The sequence below is a fragment of the Pelodiscus sinensis genome, chromosome 2, assembly GCF_049634645.1.
Source record: "Pelodiscus sinensis isolate JC-2024 chromosome 2, ASM4963464v1, whole genome shotgun sequence".
Taxonomy (NCBI): Eukaryota; Metazoa; Chordata; order Testudines; family Trionychidae; genus Pelodiscus; species Pelodiscus sinensis.
In genome coordinates this window covers 182,257,474-182,281,178 of record NC_134712.1, presented here as the reverse complement: position 1 = coordinate 182,281,178, position 23,705 = coordinate 182,257,474, and the positions used below count along the sequence as shown (strand labels likewise).

General features: G+C 44.9%; 1 protein-coding gene across 2 annotated transcripts in view; it reads right to left on the bottom strand.

The window, feature by feature from the left end:
• Positions 1–11,864: 11,864 nt before the first annotated feature.
• The window catches only part of GASK1A (golgi associated kinase 1A), a 70,215-nt gene continuing 58,374 nt past the window's right edge, over positions 11,865–23,705 (bottom strand). For both annotated transcript variants that reach the window (XM_006125572.4, XM_006125571.4), the window contains exons 3-5: positions 21,096–21,218; positions 19,725–19,828; positions 11,865–17,613 (exon numbers count right to left, since the gene is read on the bottom strand). In XM_006125572.4, coding sequence (XP_006125634.2) covers positions 17,403–17,613; positions 19,725–19,828; positions 21,096–21,218 — 438 coding nt within the window. In that variant the 3' untranslated portion in view covers positions 11,865–17,402. The remainder of the gene's footprint in view (positions 17,614–19,724; positions 19,829–21,095; positions 21,219–23,705) is intronic.

Here is a 23,705-nt window from a genome sequence, read left to right as displayed (position 1 = left end):
GTCCACCAAAAACTTAAAACCTAGGTGGAGGAGATGTGGACGGTCAGTCCCAGAGGAGACTGAAAATCCCAGAGTTTATCCATAGAACAAGTACTGCACATGCAGTAAAAGTACAAGATCTCTCATGCTGCCCTCAGTATATTTCAGTTTTATCCTAAGAAGATCAGCTAGAGTGAAATGGCACTTCAGTCTCTCGGTCTGGGTTCATCCAGGTTTGGCTTTCCTGGTATTTAGCATGCTCATAGGCCGTGTCCAGACTCAGGGGTTTTTTCGGGAAAAGTAGTCTTTTCCCGAAAAAACTTCCCCTGCGTCCAGACTCAAGCCGCGTTCTTTCGAAATTATTTCGAAAGAACGTGGCTTTTCTTTCGATGGCGGTAAACCTCATTTCACGAGGAAGAACGCCTTCTTTTGAAAGTTCCTCTTTCGAAAGAAGGCGTTCTTCAATGTAAAGAGGCCGTCTTCGAAAGAGAGCATCCAGACTCGCTGGGTGCTCTCTTTCGAAAAAGCGGATTTTTCTTTCGAAAGATCCGCCTGCAGTCTAGACGCGATCTTTCGAAAGAGGCTCTTTCGAAAGATGCTTTCGAAAGAGCCTCTTTCGAAAGAAGCCTGCAGTCTAGACATAGCCATAGTGTGGGTGTCTCTTATTCTGGCAAAATCTGCTTTTGCCAGCACACCTTTTTTGCAAACCCTACACCCAACCGAGTGAAACAAACTATAGTGGTGGCCGAGCAGATTTACCAACAGAACTGCATCTACAGCAGGGGTTTGGTAACACAGTTGTCTCTGCCACAAATCGCATCTCATCACACCCCTGACCAGCGTAGCTATGCCAGCAAAAATTTTTCATGTAGACTTGGCTTGAATGTCATGCTGAACCAGACAAAACTCCTGTCCACTTGAACATGAATCTTACCTACGTAAGGACTGCAGGATCAGCCCCTGTCTTTAACTCACTCAGGTTTGCCTATGTATTGGGAGTTTTAGGCTCAGCGCTTAGTGTTAAATGTCATACAAATTAATCTGTAGCTTTAGAGCACAGATCAAATAAAACTAAAAAACTGAAAGCCTTAATTCTGCTTAAACCTTTAACATCAAGCTTGCTTTTTAAAGTGACAATTCAGTTCCACATAGGGTTGTATTTAATCAGCTGAAGACATTCCCCTTTGGAATGAGTTGCAAAGTTGTTGGCAGGAAATCTGCTGTGGGTGACAGTTTCCCTTTTGCTGGACAGATTTCAGCTGCTTGGTATAAAGGTACAGTGACCATATTCGCCGAACCAAAAATGGGGACATGTTAGCCACTCCCCCAGTCCTGTTAGCCGTGCCACTGACCCTGTTAGCCACACCTGCCTTCCGCAAAAAGTCCTCCCGCCCGTAAGTAGTACTTGCAGGGTCAAGATGGACACATGATTTGACCCCTCTAAGAACTCTTCCCACCATCCTCTACTAATAGGGATGGGTCTGGACCCCATAGACCTCCCCCCCATATACAATTATACTGCATTTACATTAACCCAACTTGCATTGCATTAACTTCGAGGGGAGAGGCTGGGGGTGCCTCTATTTCAGTGGTTCTCAAACTTTTTGGCCCATGAACCGCCTGGCTCAATTCAAACCTTTCCATGGACCACCAGTTGCTAATGGAAACTCACCATTAATTACATAATTATGCCTGAGCCATTTTGCTAGTGCTGCAGCTGGGGAGAATGGTTTAATTTAAATTATTAAACAAATTAAACGCTTTAAATTTCTCATGTTAGTTTATCAAATTTCATTTTAAATAAAGTAAAATATTAATTTATGTCCACAACAAAAGGTTTCAATGATTTCTTTATGGCAGGGTGGGGAACCTTTTATGGGTCGGGGCCACTGACCCACAGATAAATCAGTTGGGGACCACACAAGTGAGAAGCAAAAAAACTCCTCCCCAAACCCCCCAACCCTCACTGATGTGGTCCCCAACTGAGACACCTCACTCTTCTGTCACTCCAGTCCCACAGGGCGAGGGAAAGGGACAGGGAAGACTGAAATTTAAGGCTTCCCATAGGCCAGATTTACTTTTCTGGGGTTCTAGAGTTACTGGATTTTATGGACCTCCTTAGCCTCTGGGATGGGGTCAAAAATGAGGGGTTTAGTGTGTGGGATAGGGCTGCCAGTGTGTGAGATAGAGATGGGGTACAGAATGTGGGCAAGAGATGGGGTGCAGATGGGGGAGAGGTTGTGAGGACTGGGTGGGAGGTAGAGTGCAGAAGCAAGCTAGGGGTAGGGTGTCTGGCCAGGAAGAAAGGGGCTTGGGGCAGGGTGTCTGGCCAGGAGGATGTCGGAGCAAGCTGGAGATGCAGGGTCTTGGTGAGGAGAGTGAGTGAGGGGGATTGGAGTGCAGAGGTCTGGGCATGATTGGAGACACTTGCCTGCCTTTTTGCCCCCTTGCAGGAGGGAAAACCTTGAGACAGCGTGCTGCCATTCCCCCAGCAGGGCGGGAAAGGGGAGGGAGCTCAGCCTCCCCCCGACCCCCCCCCCCCCACACACACACATACAGTGGACACCCTGACGCAGCTGCAAGGCTGCAGTACCAGCTCCCTGCTTGGAGGGTGTGGAGGTGTGTGTGTGAAGAAACCCTGATCTTCCCCACCAGACCAGGCTCGCTGCAAGTGGGGGGGGGGGGGCAACAACACATGGAGCACACCTGCCAAGCCTGACCACGCTCCATGCCTGAGCACACTTACCAAGCCACGAGCAGGCCCCTGCTGGGGCTGAGGCAACAACTCCAAGGCGCAGAGGTCTGAGAGCGGCTCCACAGGGTTTTGCCTTGGACCTACTCGCCCCACTCCCGCGGTGGTGGCCACTGTACCAATAAGCAGCCTGGAGGAGGAGGAGGTGGCACAGCTGGACTGGGAGACCCACGTGCCAGAGGAAGTCCCGCAGGGGAAGGAAGGGGGCTGCATGCAGTGCTGGGGCAGTGAGTGGTGGAGTGTCCGGTGTCCTCACCAAGTAGTGAAATGTCTGGCAGGGCTTTTTGGGACACAAGAACAGGGTATTTAAAATCAGGATAGTCCCAGAAAATCCAGGACGTATGGTCGGCATATATAAAGATGGAGCTGACTGCATTGCTGTCTTAACAGTGAGAGTCCCAGTTTCAACACAGTGAGCAGCCATGGTGCTAGCCCACTGGGTGCTCTAAGCAGGAATATTTCTGAGAACCCTCCCACCCCCCATTACATAATAAAAAGCAAATAACCCTTTAAGCTGCTTGGAGCTCTGAGCAATCTGCTTATGCCTAGTGCCAGCTCTGATTGCAAGGAAATCATTCTCTAGCTATTCATCTTTTCATACAATAGGCCTTTAGGTTAGGACTTGCCTACAATGGACTTCTGAGCTGGCTTTTTGATGCAGTAATGGAAATGTCAGTTTCTCACATCCCCCCAACGTTTTCTGACAGTATCAAACCACATCAGCATTAAGCCGGGATGATGACAGTTCCAAAATACTTACAGCCTTTGTCCTGTTTATATTTAAGATATGACAGGCTCTTAACAAAGGAGCTCCTTCATGCCTGAGCCCTCTCCCTGCTGTGTCTTAAACACCTTCTGTCATGTGTGTGAAATTTCATTTTCCATTATGGCTGCTAAGTGTCAGTCTAGCTTTGTGCTTCTTCTGTCTGTATAATCATTGCTTTCTTTTTTTGCAGGAATGAAGTGGTGTCCACAGCCCACGAAGAGGAGATTTTTCTTAGGAGGCTGTCCTTAATTAGCAATACTGATTAGTGGTTCAGTGGCTTTCACTGGGGACAAAGAGTTCTCTCTAGATTTGGGACTCTCCGTTTTCAGAGATCTGAACTCAAAAGCTGTTACTTGTGTAGGCTGGGTCTGAATCAATGCTTCCATTACAGCCAGCTGGAATGGGAAAGAAATCCTGGGTTTGTTTATGTAAATACAGTTTGCCCCTACTTTGCTTAGGCCTGCTAGATATTTAGCTGTTACAATGGTGTTTTGCTCCTTGTAACAAAATTGGGTTTTGTGGACTCCCAAATTGTGTTAGCACTAACTGCAGGAATTGTGAGATATGATCACCAATGCTTACAGACAGCTATTGTGGGAATGCAGCAAAGTCAGACTGTAACTCAGTTCCAAAGGACAGACATCTCCAGTGTAAAGAACCTCAAATGGACAAGAGCTCACCTGCCAAAGCTCTGTGAAGTTCACTGGGAGAAGGGTAGGACTCTGAATCAGCAGGCTGCATGCCCTCCAGGCATGAGCTGTAAGACTGGTTCAACCTGTTTATCCCCAGTTGTAATAGTAGAACTAGAACAGACTTCACAAGGAATCTCTCTTATTTAAAAATTACTCCAGTGGATGCTGGAATCTCTTATGGCTGGACTCTTATGTGCTTTGGGCCAAGAGCTGAAATCACTGAGAGCTGAAATCACCAGGTTTGGCCAAAAGCCAAATCCACCACAAACCAGCAGAAGATGTGATGAGGGGTGGTGGCACAATGAGCGGCCAGCAGAGCGGCGATGGAGAGGCGCAATGAGCGGCCAGCAGAGTGGCAGCAGTGAGATGAGACGAGTGGCCAGTAAGGCAGCAGCAGAAAGCAGTGAGCAGGTGGATGTCAATGCCTCCTTGCCTACCCCCTCCCCTGCCAAGGATGGAAGGTGAATTCTGTGGACGTACCTCTGAGCTCTAGATCTGCCCTGACAAAGGGCAGCGACTGTGAGTGGGGTGCAGAGAAGGGTTGGGCATGTGACGGGGACGTTTACATTGCTGGACTTAAGAACCTGAGAGGAAAAGGACATTGTCCAACCCACTTGGGGTGGGACTGTCATTCGTGGTTTGGTTATGAACTCTGTGGTGTTTTCCCATATTAATGCCATGTTACTTCCCTCCCTTTTATTAAATGTTTCTTTCCTACACTCAGACTCTGTGCTTGTGAGTGGGGAAGGGTTGCCTCCTAGAGGCACCTAGGGATGTAATGTGAATTTCCCATGTTCCTAGGTGGGGGTTCGAGCCAGTTCTGTGTTGGATGGATGGAGAAGAACCCCTCGATATTGAAACCGGCCTTGGCTGCTGCTGGCACTACCTGGCAGAAGGGTTACACTTGTATATTTTGGAAGGAGGAAAACAGAAGGCTGACTACCCCTATTTTTTGCAAAAGTTATTGACAGGCCCCAAGATGCAAAAACTAAATTTGAATGCCATAAGCTTTTTGGATTCAGGAGGGGCCAGCCATGGGAATGGATTCTGAATGCACCCAAATCAGAATGGGTAGGGTCAGAATATGTATCCACTGCACATTCTGAATGTATATCCACTGCTGTGGCTAAGAGCATCCACCCGCTTCACTGTGACACTGTTAGCCCTGAACTGTTTGCTTGGGTGATTCGTATAAATCTACATTTTAACTGGGAAGAGAATGCCACTGAGAGGGAATTGGGTGTGTGTGTGTAAAGTTCAGCTCTGTGGATTAATCTGCTAGGCAGTTAATGATGCACTAACAGCTTGAAATTTGACAGGGTAATGATATAACTTGTAAGATGTTCTTGGGAAGCGGATATAAAAGTAGTCACCCAGTTAAACTGATGCCACCTGGTGGAGACAATTGAAGACTTACATTTATAGCAGCTTTTAAACCCATGTTTCTCAAACATCTTCCTTAACCCAAGCCCCTCGTCTACCTTTCATCTAGTTCTGTGTTGGGGGAGGGGGTGGTATTTTCCTCCTGACCCTCTCAGATGGTAATTAGCTTGTGCCTTAAATCATTGCTATTAGCCCATGCCATTTTCTCTTAGCTAGGGTAAATACACAGATTCTATTCTCATTCATCTAATGGGCTCATCCTTTTAAAAAGCTCCCCCGCACTCCAGGACTATGTCCCCATCGTACTGTCCAGCCACACGGGAGAAGGACCTGACTTCAGAGAACTTTGGGGCACAATGTGCTGGGATCTCTTGGAGCTGATGGAGCACGGCAAGCAAAACCCAGGCTTGATCCTAATGATTTTTTACGTCATCTGCAGGTGCAAACGTGACTAAAGAATGTTGTTTGATCATAGACATTCCGAGAGCGGAGCCCTCTGGCACGGTAGGTTCTCTGAGTGAAAAACAGGTTTCAGTTGCAAGCTGAGCAAACAGCTGCCCAGGAGACAGGAGAGCCTCAAAATGCTACAGGCAGAACCTCTTCTAGGATTGTACAGAGGGAGCTGATTTCACAATTTCCTTTCTCATGTTTGCTTTATTTGACAGACAATTATCATTCCAGAGGTAATGGCTGGAAGAGCCATATGGGACTCATAAGCCTCTAATGTTGAAGGATTTTCGAGTGAATACAAAAAGTTATATTTATTTGGTTTAGTTTGCCACAGCACCCAGGATCTCCAGTTCTGGATTAGGGTCCCCTTGCAGCCCTAAAGGTTTGGATCTGGTAAGAAATGAGTTATAACCGCAATCCTCCACCAGGGCTCTGAGGCCCCCTGATGGGACGGAGAGCAAGTTTCAGGAGGTCTGCCAAGCAGGGCTGCCCAAGACTTAGGCTTTGTCTACACTGCGAGTTTTTTGCAGCAGAAAATTTGCGAATGAGGAACTCATTAGCATAAGACGTGGCTTCATTGGCATATTTTCTGCCGTTTCTTTTTGTGCAAGGGGTTTTTGCTCGAAAAAAAAGCAGTGTAGCCGCCTCTATTTTGCACAAAAACCCAGTTTTGCGCAAGATCCTTATGCCTCTCCTGGCAAAAAGAAATGGCAAGAAAATATGCTAATAAAGTCACACCTTATGCTAATGAGGGACTCATTAGCATATTTTCTGCCGCAAAAACTCGCCGTGTAGACAAAGCCTTACTGTGGCCAAGGACAGAAAGCTGAAGCTCTGAGCTCTGACAGCCAAGGCTAAAGGTGAAGACTGAGCACCTTAATTTTGTGGAGCCCCATGTGGCCAGGGGCCCAGGGCAGTTGCCCTGCTTGCTACCCCCAACACTGGTCCTGACTTTTATATGCAGAAATACAGCTGCGGCACAGGAGGGGTGTGGAGCTTTTATAGCATGTCAGGGGTGTGCCTTACAGGAAAAGGAGGAGAACCCCTGGTGAACAGACTTTAATGAGAGATTTATCATATAAAATGACCCAAAGGAGGGTTAAAATAATCCTTGGCATTTGCATACCTTCCCCTGCCGGGTTAAGTTTGGAGGAAATGTTCTCTACATGACAGCTGATACGCAAATGTAGAGGTGATCCAAATGGAGAAGCCTGCAAGTGGGTCCCACTGTAACACTGGGTCCAGGACACCTTGGCCAAGAGCTTGGAACGCAATTAGAGATTCTGGGTGCCCAATTTGAAATATCTGAAAGGGAATATTGTTTTTTCCAAAAGTGTTGAGCACTTTCCCTCTGAAAATCAAGCTTCTGTAAGGTGTTTCAGGTTGGACACCCAAAAATTGGGGCACCAGAATCATTTAGTCCCTTTTGAAAACCTTGGTCCTTGTGGACAAAAGAATGTTCACCAGGGCCGCGGTGAAGTGGAGCGACCTGGCTGGGGATGATGGAGTGGAGCAGACTGTTGGGACGCTCCAGTTCCCGCAGCTCCTGCTGCCACAGTGAGAGCGGGGGAGGGGGACCCGATCTGATAAATCCACCAGATTGCCTGTGCCCTATAGACTACCATCAATATGCAGGGCCATCCCATCCATAGAATGGCTGGAGTGGCCGCTGCAGGCCCTCCAGAGTGCAGGGTCTGGGGTGGCCTCCCTGAACCATCCTATGGTGGGAACGGCTCTGTGGGCAGTAAATAAAAATGTGTGGCCTGTGAATCTCCATGACTTCTATTATATTCCTCTGACTTGAGGGGAGGGAGGTCTGGAGATTTCCATGGGTTGTGGGAGAGGTGACCTGGGGAGCACTGTGGGAGCTGGGAGTGGGGGGGGGGGGGGGACACAGGCTGGAGGCATCATAGGTGCATGGGTGGAAGGTTAATGAGACTTGGACAAGCTATCTGGTTCCTGGGAAATGGTGCCCTCCAGCTTCTAGCTTCCACTCCATCCCAAACCCTGGTTCTGCAGCCCCTATTGGCTGGGAACCATGGCCAATGGGAGCTGCAGGGATGGTGCCTGAGGACTGAAGCAGCATGTGGAGCTAGGAGCTGAGGCAGGGGAGTTCTGGGGAGCCCCCTCTGGGAAGTACCACTGCACACCCTCACTCCTAGCCCTGACCCCCTCACACACCCAAATTACTGCTGCTGGGGAGCAGGGGGAAGGGACTGAGACTGGCCCAACAGTGGTGGGTGTGCTTGGCTGGGGGGTAGCCTGACTGCTTGAGCGGCTCACAGGTTGGCCACACAGACCACTGCAGAAGTCATGGAAAGTCACGGAAAGTACACAGAGCTCTAACTATAATCTCCTTTTTAAAGAGCTGCTTGTTACACAAGCTGTAAATTTATGCTGGCAGCCTTCAGTTTTTGCATGTGTGTGTGTGTGTGTACGCACAAGAAGATTATCTATTAAACTGATTCTTAGGCTCCAACGATTCTGATACTTATATCATAAATTCAGTGATCTTCCTGTTACTGATCATTAAGCTGCTTCATCTCCTGACAATTTTATATTCTTTTGATAAACTGTTTGTCTAACCATTTGAAAGAAACAATGTCAGAAGCTCTACTTGAGGCATTCTCCAAACTAATGAGGACAATCCATCACTGGGAGAGTTTATCTCTTTCTTTGTTGGATGTAAATAAAATGTTAGACTAATTTACCTCCATAAATCTTAAAGGTTGCTGCCACAATAATATTCTCTCATTGGTGTGGGGGTTCTGTTTTCTTTTTCAGGCTAAATATTTAAACGAGTATCAAGGAAACAAAATCAATTGAATTATCTTCTAAAAAAAATCAGATTGTTTTGATACCTGCTGATTTAGTGATACATGTGGATTCATCTGCTAGATTTTGCTGTTCCCGAGGCAAGTAGCTCTGCTTTCTATTCAGGGGTTGCTGCTATCCATGTGGTATAATTTACCAACATCCATCTCACTATTTCTTTTAAGCAGCTATCTACATGGGTTCCAATGGGGAGATCTACTCTTACGTATAGGTACGAGGCTATAAATCCATTGCAATAAAGTAAAATGCTATCTGTTTTGTTAAAAGGGGGAAACCACTGGCTTACACACACAGAAGAGTCCCTAAGTGTATTTTATGAAAGCTAACCAGTTTTATTTCCTTCATTTTGATGGTGGATGGTAAAATTCTTTGGTTACCAGGGTCAGCGCATCAGGACTGAGGCAGTGAGAAAGATGTAAGTCCTGATCCTGCACTGAGCTGTCTGTGGAATATTAATGTAGCTTCAGGCAGGAGGCTGCCTACATGTAGGTTATGGAAAGGTAGGGCCTAAAATATCTGGAAGAAAATTTTAGGCTGAAAGACTTTTACAATAGCATGTCCTTACAGGTTTCACAGTTTAGATTATTAGATTCTGCTTGAATGAAAAAATTACATTGTAAAGGCAATTATTGTAGTTAACTTACTCATTTTAGTCTGGCTTATTTGAGCTAACAGAACTTTTCTGATTACTGAAGTACTATGGGCTGCTGGATTTCCATCTGTAGAAAGGACAGTAGAATTCTATCTAACTTTGGCATTTGGGCTGTTTTAAAATGACTAAAGCTATGCTACAGACTGAGCATGTGCGCCTTTGAAGGCAAGGCAGTACGTGGGTGGATTGGGCCCTTAACTGGCCTGCAATGGCTAATTTTGGAAACCCATCACTTTAACAACAAATTTGTGTCCGTTTCTTTCCTCTGATTCTTTATTACTAGGAAGATTTGTATGGGAAAAAAAAGGATCTTTCTTCTGCTCTTGAGGGCTGAGCCCCCTCCTAAGTTGTCATAAAATCATTTCCATGGCAACCGCTTGTGGCTGAAGAAAGGCAAGACACACTTGTTATGAGGGTTTGTTAAGGCTGGTGTGCCTCACTGCTCTTTAACTCTTAAGAAGACATTCTATTAAGATGCTGGGGTACAACAGGCACTACACAGATAACCATGGGGTGCATACAGGATGGTTAAACCATATGATTCAAAAGTACATTGTCCTGGATAAACATTATCCAACAAATGGTGAATCTGAATTGAGTTTTCATTTAGTCTTTGATTTAAACCCACTATTTTCAAGGTTTCTTTTTCCACGATATTGCAAAGGGTGATGCAAATGACATTTCCAGCCTCACATTTCCCACCAATTTTTGTATCGTACACATTTGAATAAACCTCGAGATTGGCTGGATGATGATCTGAACTGAAGTAGGAGGTCCCTTTGATTCCTTGAAGGGAGCGCCTTGAGGGGAGCTCACCAGTCAGGTGTGAGAGGTATGCACAGAATGCAAGCACTTTCCCCTCACTCCCTTACTGTCCGGGGAACAGGAAGCTGTGTCCCAGAGCTCATGGCTGCTGCCCCCCTACCCTCCCAAAATGGCTCCCTTGGTTTGTGCACTGCTGATAGCAAGATGCTTCCTACAGGGCTGGGTGCCTGGCTAAGAGCTTCTGCTTCCCAGATGCCCAGCTCTGAAGGTAGCAGCACAAAAATAAGAGTGGCTAACTTACCCCTAAAATAACCTTTTGACCTCCCGGCAACTCCCTTTTGGGTCAGGACCCCCCAATTTGAGAAACACTGGTCTCCCCTGTGAAATCTGTGTACTTTAGGGTAAAACCATACAAAAGACCAAATTTTAGAGGAAGATCAGATTTCACACTGTGTTGTGTTTTTCATGGCCATGAATTTGGTAGGACTCTACTTATATGGTTTTCACCATCATGGGCAGTTCTAGAGTTGCCTCAGTGTTTCCAGTCCCAAAGTTTGACTGGCTAAATGGCGATAATTCCTGCTCAGTCACACAATAGCAGAGGTGAGGCGAAGCCTCCTTGAACTTGATTTCCTGCCCATCCTTCTTCCACCCCCCACACAGGGTTCAGCACAGTCAAGCCCTATAGCTCCTCCTCTTCACTTGCTGGTCTCATTGTATCCAAAGGTATTTCAGGAGCCTGTCATTGGCTGTTTGCCAGACTTAAGCTGCATTTGAATTATGTGAGCATAGAAATGTCCCTCCGAAGTGTCCACTTGTATTGTCTTTTTGCACACATTAAATCCGTAAATGCCCAGTGAAATGTGATTAAAGAAAGACTCGCTCATGAGATGAGACTTTAAGCTAGAGTGAATTTTTACGATCGAGTTATAAAACCCTAAATATAGGTTTCAAATGGGAAGCTTGACGCAGCCTTAACTGAATCAGAGTGAAGGCACTGCTGGAACATTATACAACACACAACAATTTTCAAAGCAGTTCTGAGGATTTAGCCACACATCTTCTACTGATTTTAACAGCTAAATCTCCTGCACTGCTTTGAAAAACAGCCTAGATTTAGCTACATCTACAACATCAGCATTCTCATAGCCCATGATCATCTAGTCCAGAAGTTGCCAAACTGGGACATGTCCCCTGAGGGTCATAAAGGAACATTTTGGGGGAGGGGCGGGCAGCCAGCCAGGTCAGTCCCCATAGGGGCAGGGAAGGAGCACTATCCAGCCACAACCCACCCCCTGCTTTGCTCCAGCACTGCCTCCAGCCATGATTCTGGCTCTGACTCTTGGCCCTTTGCCTCCCTGACCCTGTCCCTTGCCTCAGTGCTGCTCCATACCTAGCCAAGGGCCTGGCTGCCAGTCCCCACTGTAGACCTGGCTGCTGGCCCCTACTGCAGCTCTGCTCCCACTACCACCCATGGCTGCTGGCCTCTACTGCAGCTTTGCTCCCACTACCACCCACAGCATCGGCCCCTGGCCCCAGCTCCATCCTCAGGCCTCTTACCCTTTCCACATTTTCCCCATCCCAAGCTGCAGTTCTGATCCTGGCCCTGGCTCTGTAGGAAGTGGGGGACTCAGACAAGGGGAAGGTGTGACCCTCAAAAGCCTTGGGACTGCTGATTTAGTCTTACCTCACCCACCTCTTCCACAGTAGGCCTATAATCTTCAGTTAAATTACTGAAGTCCTGAAATCTTGGGCTACGTCTACATTGGCAAGATTTTGTGCAAATACTTTTAATGCAAGAGTTTTTGCGTTAAAGTATTTGCGCAAGAGAGCGTCTACACTGGCATGTGCTTTTGCGCAAGAGATGTGCTTTTGTGCAAAAGCATCCGCGCCAGTGTAGCTGCTTTCTTGCGCAAGACAGCTCCAATGGCCATTTTAGCCATCAGGCTTTCTTGCACAAGAAATTCATGTTGCCTGTCTACACTGGCCTCTTGCGCAAGAACACTTGCGCAAGAGGACTTATTCCTGAGCGGGAGTGTCATAGTTCTTGCACAAGCAGCACTGATTTCTTACATTAGAACGTCAGTGTTCTTGCGCAAGAACTCGCGGCCAGTATAGATAGACGGCAAGTTTTTGCACAAAAGCAAATGCTTTTGCGCAAAATCTTGCCAATGTAGATGTAGCCTCTATGTAAAGATGTCATCTTGCAGAGAATCCATGTTTACTCTAGTTTAAACCAGCACTTGCTGTGTGCCCCACATCAGAGAGGAAGGCAAATACTCCCCAGGGTCTCTACTAATGTGACCTGGGGGAATTGTCCTTTCTGAACCCAAATATAGCAATCAATTAGACCCTGAGCTTGTAGGTAATACCCACCAACCAGCCACTTAGGGTGGGTCTACATAGCACCATAATTCTAAATAAGATACGCAATTTGAGCTATGCAAATTGCGTATCTTATTTCAATGCTATTTTTAAATAGTTTATTTCATCATTTGGCACTGTCTGCACAGCGCCAAATTTCAAAATAAAGAGCCATTCCGAAACAGCCCTTACTCCTCGTAGAGGGAGGTTTACAGGGACGTTGGAATAGTGAGCCAGAAATAATGGGCTTGCTGTGAAGACACAGGATAGCTATTTTGGGATACTCCGGTATCCTGAAAAAGCATTGCTGTGTGGCCATAGCCCTAGGAAAGAATGCTCTATAACTGACAACCCTCCTCATCTTGGTTCTGTTCAGAACACATAGTGATGAGTATTATTAGTATCACATCTTAGTGTAGCTTTAATTTTTATTTCATTTATTATCCACACAGAAACTACAAAAACACAGAAGAAAAATGCAAAAAGCTGCATGTTATGCCATGTTAAATCTGAAAAGATTAAAAAACCCACAAAAAAGTGCATGCAAAGTTTGTGTTTCTAAAAGTAACATGAACTCAGCTCAACTGGCCATCATATATGTTTGTGGTATTGAGTTTGACATTAACATAAATATATCAGCCAGAATAAACAAGAATGGAGCTTCTTACACATATACTAGATGGCCAAATGACTGTTGCTGTTGGGACTTTAACTTTTGCAGTAGTTTTTGTGGATTTAATTGTGAAATATTCTTATTTATTTGTTCATGTAGCTCTCTAGCTGTGCATGGCATTTCACAGAACAAATAATGGCTTACTCTTTGCTCATAAGAGTATAGCACAGTCTCTAGCCCTATAGCTCCTCCTCTAGGAGGACTCAGTTGGCAAACACTTACTGCTGACTATAATGCTTCCTATTATGAGGCATCCCTGTGATGTCATTGACCTCTTTTGGGCTCCTCATGGACACAGTAGCCAGAACAACAGGAGGTGAGCAGGAGAAAGATGAACACAACTAGAATACTCAAGGAGCTGATAGAGGCGGTATCTGAGCCTTTAGCTATCATCATTGAAAAATCATGGAAGTTGGGAGAGATTCCAAAAGACTGGAAAAGGGCAAATATAGTGCCCATCTATAAAAAGGGAAATAAGAACAACCCAGGAAACTACAGACCAGTCAGTTTAACTTCTGTGCCAGGAAAGATAATGGAACAAGTAATTAAGGAATTCATCTGCAAACATCTGGAAGATAAGGTGATAGGTAATAGCCAGCATGGATTTGTAAAGAACAAATCACCTCAAAACACTCTGATAGCTTTTTTTGATAGGATATCAAGCCTTGTGGTTAAGGGAGAAGCAGGGGATGTGGTGTACCTAGTCTTTAGTAAGGCATTTGACATGGTATTGCATGACCTTATTATCAATAAACTAGGGACATACAACCTAGATGGGGCTACTATATGGTGGATACATTACTGGCTGGATAACTGTTCTCAGAGAGTAGTTATTAATGAACCATTCACAATAATGCTGGAAGGTCATAACAAGTGGGGCTCCACCAGGGTCTGTTTTGGGACCAGTTCTGTTCAATATCTTCATCAACGATTTAGATGATCACATAGAGAGTACACTTATTAAGTGTGCAGATGATACTAAGCTGGGAGAGGCTGCAAGTGCTTCGGAGGACAGGGCCATAATTCAAAATGATCTGGACAAACTGGAAAAATGGTCTGAGCTAAATAGGATGAAGTTTAATAAGTACAAATGCAAAGTACTCCGCTTAGGAAGGAACAATCAGTTTCACACATACAGAATGGGAAGCGATTGTCTAGGAAGGAGTACTGCAGAAAGGGATCTAAGGGTCATAGTGGACCACAAGCTAAATAGGAGTCAACAGTGTGACACTGTTGCAAAAAAAGGAAACGTGATTCTGTGATGCATTAACAGGAGTGTTGTGAGCAAGACCCGAGAAGTCATTCTTCTGCTCTACTGTGTGGTGATTAGGCCTCAATTGGAATATTGTGTCCAGTGCTGGGCACCACATTTCAAGAAAGACGTGGAGAAATTGGAGAAGACCTAGAGAAGAGCAAACAAAAATTATTAAAGGTCTAGAGAACATGAGCTATGAGGGAAGACTGAAAGAATTGGGCTTGTTTAGTTTAGAAAAGAGAAGACTGAGAGGGGATATAACAGTTTTCAAGTTTCTAAAAGGGTGTTATAAGGAGGAGGGAGAAAAATTGTTCTCCTTGGCCTTAGAGGATAGGACAAGAAGCAATGGGCTTAAATTGCACCAAGGGAGGTTTAGATTGCACATTAGGAAAAACTTCCTGTCAGGATGGTTAAACACTGGAATAAATTGCCTGGCGAGGTTGTGGCATTTTCATCACTGGAGATATTTAAGAGCAGGTTGACAGACATCTATCAGGCATGATCTAGAGTAGACAGTGATTGGTCCTGCCGTGTGGCCTGGGGACTGGACTTGACCTCTCGAGGTCCCTTCCAGTTCTAGGATTCTAACAGAGCAATGGTAAAATGCCCACTGACTTCAGTGGGATAGGATTTCATGTGTTAAAATGGTGTGGTCAGTATGGAGGCCAATGTGGTGTCTAAGGCATGGTCTACACTAGGGGATGAGTTCATATTAAGATAAGCTACACAATTAACATAGCTGAAGTTACATAAGTCAAAGTATCTTAACGCAAATTCTGGCACCATCCCCACTGCAGGAAGTCGATAGGAGCACACTCTCCCTTTGACCTCCCTTACTCCTCGTAGAAGCAGGCATCGACAGGAGCACCCTCTGTTAAAATTAGTGTGTCTTCACTAGACCTGCTAATTCGAACCTTGGAAGATTGACTGTGGCTGCTTCGATATTATCTGTAGTGTAGACATGGCCTAGGTGACTACAATTTTTTTACAGTAATAGCAATTGTTTTGACTTGATAAACATGGCACTAACGTCAGTTGTATCATTTAATCTTTCTCTTACAAAGAAATGAGAGAAAGGGAAATTGCTTGTGCTGTTAGATGGTTGGTTTTATATTATCCTCTTTAAATTTTGAAGCTCACACCTTACGGAGTTGAATATGGTGGGGAAAGGGCGAGTTCCTGTATTTTCTGTTCTTTTTACTTGACTGGAGATCATTTTCTGCAAAACAGATTTGTAGGGTAGCAGCACATATGTTTACACTGCAGAAGATTGTTTTTTATTACAAAAATGTAGGTCAAGACTTCCAAAAGTGGCTGATGGTTACAGGTGCCTCAGTTGAGCGTCCAACTTGGGAGACCTTGAAGGAACCTGGTTTTCAGAGAATGGGTGCTTAACACTGTCTGAAAATCAGGCTGCTACACATGTCTTAAGCTGAGCACCTGGAGGCACCATGCTACACGTCTTAAGCTGAGCACTTGGAGACACATGTCTTAAGCTGAGCACCTGGAGTCACTTCTGAAAAGCTTGGCCTCAGCTTACATGGCAAATACAAAATATGCAATTAGAATGGCAGGAATATTGTAGAAAGGAAAATTTCAAAGAGCCTTTAACCTACCAGAATCCCAATTTTTTTAAAAAAAATTGCCCTTGCAATTTTGTTTGTCAGTATTTTTGGAGGATTTTGCTGTGTATTTTTCCATGAGACATTTTCAATTTATGTCATCTATGTTGTCTCAGTACTAGCCAGAGAGACACAATCACACTCACTGTCGGAGCAGCCAGGCACATGTACAGTGATGACAAAAATAAGACAGGACTCGGCTATGCCAAAATTCTGAGCAGACAGTATGGTCAGAAGTAATTTTGCAGTTGTTTATTTTAAAAATATGTCCCTACAAACCAAGGAAGGTTTTGAGTTTCGGACAGCTGATTTTGCTGCTGCCATGTCCAGAAAAGGGTATTTAAGAGCGGTGGGAGGTATTTTTGTTAATTTTCCCAGAGCTCCAAAATGACACATGATTTAGTTCATACTTTTTCAAATAAAATAAAAACTCACTCCAGACCTAGCATGGAAAATTGCAGCTCAAATACTGAATGTTTCAGGAATCACTGAGTGTATGAAAATCAAGAGTTAAGATTGCAAAGTACTTTCTATACTAACTGTAGCAATTGCTGCTAGATGCTTGCAGCACTGCATTATGGGCCAGATTCTAAGTTGCCATTAACTGATCTACCTACAGTATCATAGGTACAACATTAGATTGAAGACCTATCTTAGGTCACATGCTCTTACATAATTTATGTAATTCACTTTGGAGGTCCCGCCCTTTTTTCACGTATCAAATCAAACTGGCTTCATTGACTATTTTTGAAAGTTGATCAAAAGTCTACTGAAGTCAATGAAAAGACTCATTGTCTTCTGTGAGCTGTGGTCAGTCGCTCAAACAGTTGAGTTAATGTTTTTCATGCTGTCCTTAGTATTTTGCCCTAACATTCAAGATAAGATTTTCAAAGGAAACTAAGGGTGTTAGGTGCCTACAATCTCAATAAGATTTAACTCCCTTGAAAATCTAAGTTGGGAGTCAGTGCTCAGTGAGTACTTAGTTAATACATTTCCCCAGCCTTTCTGAAAAGTGTCAGAAATTCTTTCCCCCAGCGCTCTCTTCCTGGGATCTATTCTGCTTCTTCAGGATGTGTTGCCAAATTTGATTCTAAAGAATCAAGCATTCAAGATCAGCATTGGATCATAAGAGCTTTAGAGAACTGAGGTATATATCCATGGTTGCAGCCTTGCTCTTTATTTCAGATGAGTATCACCCTTGTAGGGAGCATGTTTTAAAGTGAAGAATCCTTAAAGCTTGTCAAATTGTGTTCCTGAATGTGCTGCAGTAGGATCTCTCCTCTTCTGTTAATGACATGAAGCAAGTGTCTAAGTCCTTGGTATCCACCCTGGCTTTCCCAGAATTCCTGATCTGTGTAGAGTGACTTCAGAAGCATGTTCTGTAAACATCCCGATTTGAGCACGGTCACAGCTGTCTCAGGAAACCTGATAAAGACAATCAGAACAGAGCGGGGAAAAAGGATTTGGAAAGGTAAAAATCATACAACTAAGGCGCTAGAGCAGCAGAATAGTGTTTACTCCATTTCTCTCTGTGTTGCTGGAAGTAGTCCTATTTTATGCATAGCAGACAACATTGGTGTGGTGCTAACTATTTTTCTTGGCTGCAGAGGTATAGAAAGCTATAACAGTTTAATAAGCACAGAATGAGAAATCTGGCCCTTGCCCAAAATATTTAAATTTGGATTAATGCTTCAGTGTTTGGGGGTATTTGGAGCCTCATTTTAGGTCTATGTCCAGTTTTAGCAAGGAGGCAAAAGAGCAATTCAGTATGAAAAAATATACCCTGATATTAAAGGGCTATGCTTTAGGGGGGACATAAGAACACAAGAATGGCCATACTGGGTCAGACCAAAGGTCCATCTAGCCCAGTAGCCTGTCTGCCGATAGTGGCCAGCACAGGTGCCCCAGAAGGGGTGGACCGAAGACAATGATCAAGCAATTTGTCTCCTGCCATCCTTCTCCAGCCTCTGACAAACAGAGGCCAGGGACACCATTTCTATCCCCTGGCTAATAGCCTTTTATGGACCTAACCTCCATGAAATTATCTAGTTTCTCTTTAAACTCTGTTATAGTCCTAGCCTTCACAGCCTCCTCTGGCAAGGAGTTCCACAGGTTGACTAAGCGCTGTGTGAAGAAGAACTTTCTTTTATTAGTTTTAAACCTGCTACCCATTAACTTCATTTGGTGTCCTCTAGTTCTTCTATTTAGGGAACTAATAAATAACTTTATTCACCCTCTCCACACCACTTATGATTTTATATACCTCTATCATATCCCCCCCTTAATCTTAGGGGACAAGTTGCCTAAGTGTCTAGTGACACGTTATTTCCTAGCACATACAAAGGGATTCAAGCAGCAAGATCTGGAGCTATGTCCAGATTTCAGATAACCCAAGTCCAGGATGATTCTGATCCAGGGATTTGAGTAGTTCCCATTTCTGCTAACAAATGACAATGGATGTAAAATATATAAAAATCTGCTTGTAATAGGCAAGCTGCTTCCACAACAATGCCGTCATAAATTAATCCAAGTGATCTCAAATCAAAAGGCTGATAATGTGTGAAAGCTGGCTATGCAATGACGCATGAAGCACTGAAATACCTGTTGAATATTTTGGGCAGCTGCCAGCTAGAGGGAAAATAATACACTTTATAGATTCTGAGATAGTCATCAGCCATCCCCATGGTGTGATATAAATATCCACCTCTGCATGAAGTATCCACATATAGGGCCTGATTCTAATCTCACTCTAATTTTATACCTCAGTAATGCCATTTATTTCAATAACACCACTCCTGATTTACATTAGTGCATGTTAGATCAAACAGAGGCCCCATAATTGTGTTTCTGATCTCTGCATGTAGCACCTTCTCCAAACCCCACTACAGTCAATGGGAGCCTTTCCACTGTCTTAAAGAGGGCCTGCCTCAGTCTCCATATTGAGGACTGAGTGAAAAGGCAATCCAAGAACCTAAGATATCATTGTGGGATTGCACAGCTTTCAGTACTGGTATATGTAGAACAAATATTTTTAGCACAGTCCTGAGGGAGGGGAGGGGGGAGCTGTAGATATCAACAAGGGATATGGGAAGTAAAGGACTCAGATTTTCTACTGGTGGTGAGCCCTAAGAATTACTGTCTAAAAGAAAACTTCACAAACACAGGGCAAGCCCCATCTCTCCAATATATTCTTGCCAGAGACATCTGTTTTTATGGAAGAATCTTAACTTCTGCCTTTTATCTCCTGAAAGGAAGGGACTGTTCCAATGGCATGGGTTGTGACCAATGTTCCTTTGATTTCCCCCCCCCCATTTATATGCAGAATAAATTTTGTTATGTGCACCAAGGCATGTATGGATGTGCACCACCAGTAGAAACACATGCTGCTGGCTGTAGGCGGCTGTGGTTGCTTTGCTGATCTGCTGGGCGGCACCTGAATCTCTCCTAGCTGGCTGCCTACATGCATGGCTTACAGGGAACACTAGTTATGACCCTCCTGTACTTTTAGCTAGAATCACTTCTGTTGCTCTACTTACCCATCAATGCCTTCCAATAGTCTGAAGTTGAGTTTGGCTTCCGGATGGTGAGGTCTACCTGCATTGTCAATGAATACCAGGCGAGATGGGTCACTGCCTCGGATCTGGGGAGAAAAAAGATGTTCAAATTTTGGAGGTTCTTTGAGCTGACATTTTAGGAGGAAAGGTAGTTTGTATGCAGAGTGGGGTGGGGTTTGCTTGTTTGTTTGAACATTTAGTGTTGACAGCAATGACACGCCATAGAAAGGATGGACCCATGGATCACGTATGAACTCTTAGGGCATGTCAACACAGCAGTGTTATTTTGGAATAATTGATGTTATTCCAAAATAACATAGCCCATGTCTACACTACAAGCTGTTATTTTGACATAATGTTGAAATAATGACGAGCCAGAGGACATCTTACTCTGACTCCTGTAACCCTCATTTTATGAGGAGTAAGGGAAGTTGGAGGGAGAGTGCTCTTTCTTGGCCTTCCTATAGTGTAGACAGTGCTAAAAGCCAAAATTCACTATTTCAACTTAAGCAACACAAATGACATAGCTCAAGTTGTGTAGCTCATTTTGGCTTTAGCCCTGCTGTGTAGACGTGCCCTTAGAGACCAGCTTCTTGTCTGTGCCCAGCCCGTGCAACTATGCACCACCCTTCACCTTGGACTGGTAGCAAAACCATAATTTAAGCTGAAAGTCTTAAATTGCTGAGCATATGTACTAGTTGCACCAAATAAAATATGCAGAGGGTCATCATAGATAGGTGCCTACAGTTAAACTAACCTCATCTCCAAGGATTAAATTGGCCTGTAGCAGATTTCTAAAACAAAGGTCAGATTATCATTAAACAACATTACTGAGGAACCTCAATGTCATGCTTCATTCTTAGTGGCCTATTTTATTTGATTTTGTTACTATCCAAAGATCATACTTATTAACAACCTATCTGGTTTCATGATGAGAATTCGTGTAGAATGAATATAATTTAATATTCTGGCAGAATAAAATGTGAGTATTGCTGATGTATGGAGCCAGTCTTATGATTTATGTCCTGTGGTACTTGTACTTCTGATGCAAAAGGAGATAATCTCATACTATTTTTTATGTGCTGCAACTTTAAATGGAGAGAGGTCTCCCTGCTGTCATGCTGCATTTCATTTTGGATGCAGAATGTTACAAAGAGAATCACACACTGTGCTTGCTGCTCTCTCGGGACTAGATTTGGATACACTTATATAGTACTTACTATACTCTTACTTACACTAAGCACCAAATAACTCCAATTATCCCACTGAATTAGAAGATAACCAAAACAGATAAAATGTAGAGGTTTGAAACAGAAAGGATGGAGGCACACACACTCTTTAGCCATATCGTACCAAGATGTGGACGAGGACCAACTCTGCAGGATTCCTACATTTGTCATGAAGCATTTCCTCCCTGCAGGGTTCTGAAGGGTCTGGCTGAAATCCACAGCAGTAACGATCCAGGCGGTCATGAACCTGTGGGAGACATTTGGAGTATTTAGAGACATCAGGAATTTCAGGATGGAGGTGTTAAGTTGTAGTTTAACAGGGAACTTTTCATGCCCAGAAGAAAAATGCTTGCTAAAATGTAGAGAAAAATCCAGGCTATTTGCTAATGAAAGAGCTGTTTATATAAAAGATTTGTAGATCTCCATTCAAACATTTGCTGCTTTTCTGTACTCTAGCTAAACCATTTTGGTCTGGAAAGTGGACTGCAGAGTTCCCAATAGCTGGCTTTCCTCCAAGATTTCAGACACCTCCAGCTTGCAGTATTTCAATACTCGATGGTTGCATGGGCTGAATAGATTTTGGCGTCTTTTGGAAAACCAAGAGGAGATGCATATACAAACTAAAAATCCACAAAACAAAAGTTAATCGATTTTTTTTTAACCTCATAAGAGGATTTTCTCAGTGAAAATCAAATAGATGGATGAAGGTTTAGATTGATATTTGCTTTATATGAACCATTTCACCCTTCCCTTAACAGTGATCTAAACAACACTTGACAAAAATGAGAAGAATGAAAAAGGGAGCATAGGGAATTATGCTCGCTTGGCCCATTGGCACATTCTTAACACCTGCATGCTGCAGAACTGGTGGTGCCTGCAGTTTGCAGAGCCAGATGAATACTCCAGGTGTGGCACTGTCATTTTCTTTAGCTGCATCTGGGATTCATCATTCATGGATACTTTTGAAGGGGCTCCTTCTCACTCGTGACAGCCCATTTAATGAAATGCTGATGCCCTCTCTGAAATCTTGATCCTGTTCTGGAGCCTTTACCGGAGTGACATTGTACAGCCTGGGGCACAGAAACAATTGCCCCCCGTGGATCCTTAATCTAACGTCAAGATGTTAATTTAACATTTTGGAATTTAGCCTGGCATAAGGATGACACAAGCTTATTCCCCCAGTTTTTGGTAGGTGAGTACCCCAATGTTAAACCGCCACTGCTAGGAAGGACCGCTCTCCAGCAGCAATTGTTATGCAAACCCTTAGGCTCAAATCCTCCCAAGGATATAGGTTGGCACAGGGGAGATGGATTCCTTTCCTAGGCTGTTATGGGGCCACTATAGCCCATTGACCGCCAGTTGGGTACCTGCCCCAAAGAGGCAATGGCTGAGTGAATCCCCCTAATGACAGACTGGCTGGCCTTATCACTCTCTGACCTGCTCCATTTACTAACCCCAGGTCAAGAGTGTTGGGCAGCGTGACACCCAGCTGTGCTGATACTTTCTACAGGGGCCTCTCGTGACAAGTGGAACCACCTCACCTGTGCTGCACCCATGTCACTCCGTATCTTGGAGAAAGAACGAGGATTAGACTCTCATTCATGACTAACGCTCTCACTATCAAGTCAGGCCCAGAGCCATAGCCCCTAATTTTTCATATCCCCTCCCCTATTTTGTTAGCTTTGTCACAAGAAGCGATTGGGTTTTATGCCTCTTGGTACAAGGTAGCCAGTCTGTTGTCTCTGTTATATAATTAGTCCCCCTCCCCCCTTCCCCCCAGAGGCATGGGCAGTGGGTGATGTAGGCAAGGGAAGGCATTGCCCATCCAAAAAGATCCAAGTAGTCCCACCCACACTCCAGCTGACTGACCACTGGCTTATGCAGGCTGGGGCTGCAGCCTGGCTGCCCTGCTGGCCAGTGCTCCTGTCAGATGCTTCAGGGACCAGAGTGGAACCAGGGCCACCTAGATGCTCCAGGGGCCAGACTGGTGCTTGGGGGTGGGGATTTCCCATCTACTCGGGGAGGGGTGGGGGCCGGACCTTGTAGCTGCCCAGCTACTCGGGGCTTCTGGTAGTGGAGAGATGGGGCTGCCGAGCGCTCTGGGAGCTGGTGAGAAACCAGTCTGCCTGGATGACATGGAGGCTGGGGTGGGGGAGCTGGAGCTGCCTGGCTGATACGGAGGTGGAGGGAGCTGGAGCTGTCTGGCTGCTCTGGGGCCAGCAGCCAGGCTGAGGGGAGTCTGGGATGCTGGGCAGTGGCCAAGTAGGTATGGAAAGGGCAGGGCCTTGGGCAGAAGTGGTGGAGCTAGACCTTGCCTTCCCAAGCCAGCCATTCACCTACTGCTCCTGCCCAGAGGTGTGCAAAAGTGCCAGGACTGCATGCATACAGGAGATGGACTCACTGCCTTCTCCAAACAAGGCCTGGCCAGAACACAGCAGCATGAATCAGCTCCTGCAAATACATCCTCCTTTCCTGCAATGGGACCAGTGCAACGGAGACAGGCAGAGTTTCCAGAGTAGCTAGAGAAACAAATGGATTTTGCATGGGGCTGCCAAGGAATCTGGTTCAAACCTGAGACATGACTATGGCCTGGTTTGGGTTATGAACCTGTAAGTCAGGGCAGGTTTGCTGAGCTTCATGAACCTCTCAGTCATGCTGTCCTGCGTTTCAAGTGCAAAGGGGGGGGGGGGGAGAATTTATGATTTTCAGTGGAAACCATCTAATACTAACTCAT